This window comes from Myxocyprinus asiaticus, chromosome 46, assembly GCF_019703515.2.
Source record: "Myxocyprinus asiaticus isolate MX2 ecotype Aquarium Trade chromosome 46, UBuf_Myxa_2, whole genome shotgun sequence".
In the NCBI taxonomy this organism is placed as follows: Eukaryota; Metazoa; Chordata; class Actinopteri; order Cypriniformes; family Catostomidae; genus Myxocyprinus; species Myxocyprinus asiaticus.
The window spans coordinates 16,168,410-16,176,155 of NC_059389.1; the positions used below are offsets into that span (position 1 = coordinate 16,168,410).

General features: G+C 38.1%; 1 protein-coding gene across 1 annotated transcript in view; it reads right to left on the minus strand.

The window, feature by feature from the left end:
• LOC127436016 (membrane-associated guanylate kinase, WW and PDZ domain-containing protein 2-like) overlaps nucleotides 1-7,746 on the minus strand; it is a 136,956-nt gene extending 129,210 nt beyond the window's left edge. Inside the window, exon 1 of the mRNA XM_051689899.1 lies at nucleotides 7,240-7,746. Coding sequence (XP_051545859.1) covers nucleotides 7,240-7,540 — 301 coding nt within the window. The 5' untranslated portion in view covers nucleotides 7,541-7,746. The remainder of the gene's footprint in view (nucleotides 1-7,239) is intronic.

A 7,746-nucleotide genomic window follows, 5' to 3' on the forward strand; every position in this document is an offset into this window, starting at 1 on the left:
TAACCAAAGACAAAACAACAACAACAGTTTGAATTTCAAGTAAATATGCTCTGGGGATCAATTCTGGATCTCTGTGACAAAGCACATGCTCTGGGGCACTGAACAAGACATTAGAGCCTACAGCCACATAGTGATTACTGCAGATAAAGACCTTTCTCTGCCAGCCACTAGGCTCTTAAAGCAACGCCTTTGTTTTGTATCCCGCTGTCGAGCAAGTCCATACAAGCAGGCTATACCTCTTTTATTTGTGCATGCATCTCTAATCACAAAACAAACACTTTGCTCATCTTCCTATTCTCCGCAGTGAAAACATGCAAACCTCGGGTTGCAAAGCAAACAGAATGCAAACAATTCATACACAATGTATTACAGCTATGACCTTTTATACAGTGTTACGCAGTTCTGATTTGTGTGCTGTGAAATTAAAGCTGACTCCAGAAGTCTAGCATTTTTAGTAGGTCGAGGACAGTTATTTCTTTTGCAGATGCTGTAATTTAGAACCTCAAGCTAATTCTGTGGTAAAACACACAGCATGAGACTGCATTCTAGACCAACTCAAGGCCCTCAAACCTTTGTTTTTTATCAAAACTTGTTATATTATACTATATCATAATATACACTCACTGAGAACTTTATTAGGAACACCTGTACACCTACTTAGTCATGCGATTATCTTATCAGCCAATGCATAAAATCATGCAGATACGGTTCAGGAGCTTCAGTTAATGTTGACATCAACCATCAGAATGGGGAAAAATGTGATCTCAGTGATTTTGAACGTGGCATGATTGTTGGAGCCAGGTGGGCTGTTTTGAGTATTTCTGTAACTGCTGATCTCCTGGGATTTTCACCCACAACAGTCTCTAGAGTAGGGGTCAGCAACCTATGGCAGCATTGGCACGCAGAGGGGTAATCACTGGCACACCAGCAACGGCGAGAGAGGAGTAGACTATGTTATTCATATGAAATTCCACACCTGCATTCAAATCTACATCTTGATGTAATCCTTCCTCAGCGCATGCAAGCCATTCACACATCACGAGCCGCTTTACTTTCGGATAATTGTGCGAGTCAACGTCCGCTTTGCTTCGGTCAGTCTGCGCGGACAGCCTACATTCCGTGTTTCATTTGTTTCTTTTTGCTTTTAGAACAACATGTCTTGTAATAAGGAAAACCATACTATTACTCCTTGAGATTTCCAACCCAGCATTCAGGTACACCCTCCTTAAACCATGGTCACATTCAAAATTACATTAAAAGATTAAAAGAGAGAATATAAACACACATTGTGGGGTTTAAAAATCTAAGTCTATTCAAAATATAAATTAAACCTAGAAATAAAGTTTTAGGATTTTGCAGGTGCGATTCACCGATAAGGGCTAAAAAGTTGATCGGCTTGTGATGCGCGAATGGCTTGCACATGCAGCGCTAGTCTCATCACACTTTAATAGTGTTTAGTCTCCCATTCAGCTGATGAAAACACACTGCATGATTAGGAGGAAGGATTACATCAAGATGTAGACTGGAATGTAGGTGCGAAAACTTCATATAAATAAAATAGACTGCTCCTCTCTCACTGTTGCTTGCGTGCTAGTGATTATATGATTACAATGACATAATATAAGAAATATTTAACATAATTCCACACAATTTCGTGATCAGTAATCAAATAAGCAAATTCGTGACATTAACTTGAACTAATTTTGTACAAAAGGACAATTTTTCTTTTATTAAAGCACTTTCACAAGATACTCTGAAAATTCACATGCGGGTTTTGCACAGATTTTTCACTCAAACTGTTATGCTGATGATATTATTTGTAATGAAAAATAAACGATTAAAATAGAAAAATGCTAAATAGAAACATTTCACAAGTGGACTCAAACTTCAAAATCAAATCACATACATGCACATGTTTTTTTGTTTGTTCGTTGGCACAGCCATTGACCAGGAAAATAAAAAATGGCACGCCATGTCAGAAAGGTTGCCGACCCCTGCTCTAGAGTTTACTCAGAATGGTACCAAAAACAAAAAACATTTAGTGAGCGGCAGTTCTGTGGACAGAAACGCCTTGTTGATGATAGAGGTCAACAGAGAATGGCTAGACTGGTTCGAGCTGACAGAAAGGCTACTGTAACTCAGATAACCACTCTGTACAATTGTAGTGAGCAGAATAGCATCTCAGAATGCACAACACGTCAAACTTTGAGGCAGATGGGCTACAACAGCAGACGACCACGTCGGGCACTTCTAATGAAAGACCTCATTTTTCTGTTATTCAATTAAAGGCCATTCTCGCTGATGCAAACATTGCAAAACTAGATAGACCAAATTGCAGAACAAGTTATATGCTAAGACGTGTGTGTGTGTCACGGAAGTGAATATAACAGAAAAAAGTACAGTGAACTCTTTTTTTTAAAGGCTATCCAGCAAACTAAGATTCTTAAATGGATAGTTTACCCAAAAATAAAAATTTTCATTCACTTACCCTCATGTTTTTCCAAACCTGTATGACTTTGTTTCTTCTGTGAAAAACATAAGGAGATCTTTTTGCCATACAATTAAAGTGAATGGTGACTGAGGTTGTAATTCTGCTGAACATTTTCTTTTGTATTCCACGGAAGAAAGTCATATGAGTTTGGAACCACATGAGGGTGAGAAAATAATGACCACATTTTTTTCCTTTTGGGTGATCTATCACTTTAAGGCGCTACAGTGTACAGAGGAAAAATTAACTGCAGTATGTTTCCTTTATTGCAGATGGCAAAGCATTTTTATGCACAGATCTAAAGGATAAGAACTCACATCATAATTAATTATTTACTATATATGCTTTTCCCATGTGGATAATCAAAGTAAACCAGCTGGCTTAAGAAAAACTGTTTAATAAAAAGGAAAATCTTGCTTCACACACTCCAGTGCCAGTGTTTGTCATGTTAACATTCAAGGCAGCTGCCTTTGACATCTCCTGCACTTGTAGTCATTACTTAATAATGGATCAAAGAAGTTTCTGCATCCTGATTGGCTGAGGGTATGCTCACTTCAAAATGGCAATCACAACATCATCCTAAAGTCTGATGTGCACCTCGCTGTCCAGCTGATTACAATCAGTCACTCACGAAAGCATGTTAAAACCATCATAATCCCAAATAGCAGCCTAGAGTGATGTCTCACCAGTCTGCTTTACAAATGAGGCGACACTTTCACTCCACTTGCTTAGTGATTGGAAGACTGCAGAACACAATGCTCTGCTCTGCTAGTAGGTTTATGATGCATTTTACAATTTTATCATTAAATATATACAGAGCTGAAAGGTGTAATATGAACTACATCTTTTTAAGTTTGGATAAAATTGCTAACATTTGTGAAAATCACATTGCATAACACATGAAAGCTAAAAAGCATTCACATGCTACAAAAACGGCTCTCTTGGAGAATTGGTTCCACAATGTAACCAGCCAAGAGCCAATCTGCATCTAATAAATATGTAGTGTCATTAAAACTAGGACAAAAATGGCAGATATAGCTTAGATCGAAATATTTCTTTTGTAGACATAGTTCCCAAACAATGAACATACATTTACTCACCCCTATGCCATTCCAAACGTGTATATTCCATTTTTTCCATGGAACACTAAAGGGTAAGTTTAGCAAAATGTCAAAGCTGCTCTCTTCCATACAATAAAAGTGGATGGGGACCAGTGGCTGTAAAGCTCGAAGGACACAAAAGCACCATAAAAGCATCATAAAAATTGTTTTCCAAGTCTTTTGAGTTACATGATAGCTTTGTGTGTGGAACAGACTGAAATTTAAGTCATTATTCACTGAAAATCTTTCCTGACAGCTGTGGTCACCATTACCTTTCATGGAAAAGAGCAGCTTGGACACTCTGCTATAAATAACTCCTTTTGTGTTCCAAGGAAAAAAGATACAGGTTTCGAAAGACATGGGGGTGATCAAATGATAAAAGACATGATTTTTGAGTGAACTATTCCTTTAAGAATTCTGAAAATCCATGAAAATCACTTTGAACTCATGTATATGCACCACAATAACTATAAATATAGTACTTTTTGAAATATAACTTGTTTTCTTTTTACAGCTTTTGGGAATCTTTTACTTCATTTCATTGCAAAAACACACAACCGTCATCTGCCATTTTAGCATACCGAGATACACAAGTAAAACAAATCAATATTTTCAAAAGCCTCTAGACAGATGAAGACTATGGAATGATGGTTCTGTGAGGCAGGTGGGCACCGTTTTCCTTGTGCTTTTCACAGGAATTGTTTGATTGTGAAAGATTAAACAGTTTAACCGTGCAGATGGCAATCCACGGAATGTCAATGAAAAGGTCCCTTGAAATGCGCAGTATATGTACTCTAAATGGATGTAAATGGAATTCGTATGAGATGAGAGGAGATGATTAAATATTGAAAATGTACTTAAACAGATAAAAGAAAATGACTAATTTAAGAATCAGAAAATGAAAGATGAACTACGGGACCTATCGCACATCTCTAAGGATAATGCCAACAAACCATTTGACAGAATAATGACTGTCACGGATAAATTACACTTCAAAGCAAAATAAGTTAAGCCCCTGAGGCTGCAGAAATCTGTTCTATGTCATATTTGTGTGTGAATCAGTTTGCAAATCCATTTGCAAACTGAACATGTTACATAACTAATTATTGCCCTTCACAACAGAAAAATAATGAACTATATTGCTTATATTTAAAAATCGAGAGTATATCAAGAGAGTCTAGTCGAATGTAGAAGGTCGCAGCACTGTGTAGCGACACAGGATTATGAGACCACCAATTCAAATATCTGCTTGAATGCTGACCCAGAAGATTAAATAAAAACATGAAAGACAACTTCTAAAATAAGGCGGCAATAGGCGTGCTTTATTCCACATAAATCACATAAAACATGGTGGCACAAGTAAATGTGATGGGATGAAGGCACCCTAGTTGACTACTTAGCTTGATATTTATATAACTGTCAGAATTGGGTCATTATGACAAGTCAGGCACCAAAGACCCTGTAACCACTAAGCAACAAAAGTGTGCCCTGGACAAGCACCAACACATACCCAATACAGACCATCTCCTTTTCAGTATATTATAGCCAAATGGCTTATTCCTCCAGAGTTTAGGACTTCAATCATATGAATTAATTAAGCTACACTGTAAAAAATGTCTGTAATTTTAATGGTAATCGACTGTAAAAATGCTACAGAAAAAAAAAACTTTGATTAAGGAGAATTAACTGTAAAATATACAGTATTTTTTTATATATATATTTTAAAAGACAATACAGTAGTTTTTACAATAAAATTAAATTACATTTTTTAGATGTAAAAAGATGATTTTCCTGTATAATTAAAGGTAAAAATGTACATTGTTTAACAAGAGAGTATATGTACTTTTTACAGTAAATTACTGTTAAATAAACAGTAAAAAAAAACAATAATCGGGCGTTCCCACAATTCCCTGCATGACCCATAATATTTCATTATATTTTATGGGAATAGTTTCTGTTTCTTATTATTTTTAATATCAGTTACGTAAATTGGGGTGTTCTGTTTTATATTTAATGTTGTTTAGTTGATGTTTACGGCATTATTTAAATTTCACGTGTTAACCCGATGGTGTATAGTGTTTGTGTGAGTGACACTGAGCACTGTCTCTACATGTTTATTGGTCATTGCTCCTGGAAGAGCCCCTATTGTTGAACTTCATGTCATCATGTGCAGTGATTAACAATACCTTATAAAGTAAAAAGCTGATTTTAGCAGTTTCAGATGGTTAATATCAAGTTTATGATGTTTTCTTACTATAAATTTAACAGATTTGTTTTTTTGTTTTTTGTTTTTTTATTATTATTATTTTTATTTTTTTCAGTGCCAGCGTGGTCATGTAAATTACAACAGTTTTAAACTGTAAACTGTAAACCGGTTGTTCTGTAAAGTTGTTTACATTTTTACTGTATTTTATACATAATTATTCTGGCAACCACAGCTGTTAGATTTTTTTTTTATTATTTATGTTTTTATTTATCTTTTATTATTTGTTTTATTGTTTTGTAAAAACAACAGGATTTTATTTCCATAGTATCTTCAGTGTATTAAACCTCAAGTATATTGTAAAAACCCTTTGGGTCAAGTTATATAAACCCTGATCTTCATACAGCTAGTCAATATTTACACTGAGCTGGATTCCCCATTGCTTACATCAAGATATTTTTTTGCTTTCACTTGGGAGCTGGAGATGTTTTCCAAAGCACTGGCCTGGGGGCTGAAGTTTGGTTCAAACAAGAGTGAAAAACACTGCAAATACACTACAAGCAAGCTTGAAAACTCAGCATTGTACACCTAAAGACAGTTACACGCCCTCAAAATCACAGTGGAACTCCACATATGTAAGGGAAAAACGTTACGCGTGGCGATAAGATCACTCCTCCCATTGACGCGCGCACGTCTCATCACTGAAATGCCAATGCTTTTTAAGAGCCGCCACCGTGAAATCTACAAACTCAATGAAATTGCCCACAAATATTCGCCCAGTTTGCCCATGGCGGACCCTGGGGGTAAATATCTCTGATATGGAGCCGAAAACACCCGCCCCCTTTGCGAGCAATACCACGAGCCTCAAGGGGCGTTCACAACGAACGCGTATATGTATCCCTCTCCGCGCTATCCATTGTTTTTCTATGTAAACATGCGCTTGACTGTCTCGCTGTTTGTTTATTTTGTTTTTTTTTTTATTTTTTTTGGTTTGTTTTTTTCAGCGTCTCGTGCAGGAGCGCCGCGTTTTTAGACGCCGTGTCAGATAAATAAAAAAAAAGAGCGTCAACTTTTAAAAACGCCTCTCGAGACACCTGCGTTGCGCAAGAACACGTTCGGTCTGAACAGCCCCTTACAATCCGAACAAGGCTCAAATTACATTAACATGTTTATGTGACAATACGCTACATTGTAACTTCAGTTGCCAATAGCGACAATGGAATCTTCGCGGCTACAATGTATCAATTAATAATCGAACACAACGCGAGTGCTCAATAGGTTTGCGTAGATGGCAACAATAGTGCGGAATGCAAGATCTGAATGCACCTTTGTGTGTATATAGCATTCAGTCAGTGTGCTTTTGCTGATGGAATAATGTGCAGACAGTGGAGGGAGCATGCAGACGGCGGCGCGCTAATGTTTACGATGTGGCGCTGTATCTTCCTCACCTTGCTTTACGCACTTCAGCCGAAAAGGGTCTTTGCAGTGCTTGATCACGGCCAGCACATCCCTGATTGTGAGCCCTGCCACCGGTGTATCGTTGACCTCCAAGAGCAGCTCGTCCTGGGACAGCTTGCCGCTCTGGATGGCCACCTTGCCCTGCTTCACCTCCCCGAAATAAGGGAAATTGCCATTCTCGGCGCCCCCCTTCAACTCAAACCCCAGCTCACCCTCCTTATTCCTGGTGAGCACCGTTTCGTGGACTTTGTTAGTCCAGTGGTTCTTCTTCTTCTTCAGACTCTTTGACATCGCTGACAAATGACTCGCCTACCAGTGTGAGTCTGCTGGACGGCACCGCATCCCTGCCCCGCTGTGGCTGATAGCGTTTCACCGCCAAAGCCGAGGCGTGCTCAGATCCTCCTGACTGGCCGTGACTGGCCGCTGCTCGTAGTGTCCATGTTGCATGCAGTAGAGTTGCAGCAACTGTATGGAGAAGCACACTCGCTTACACACTG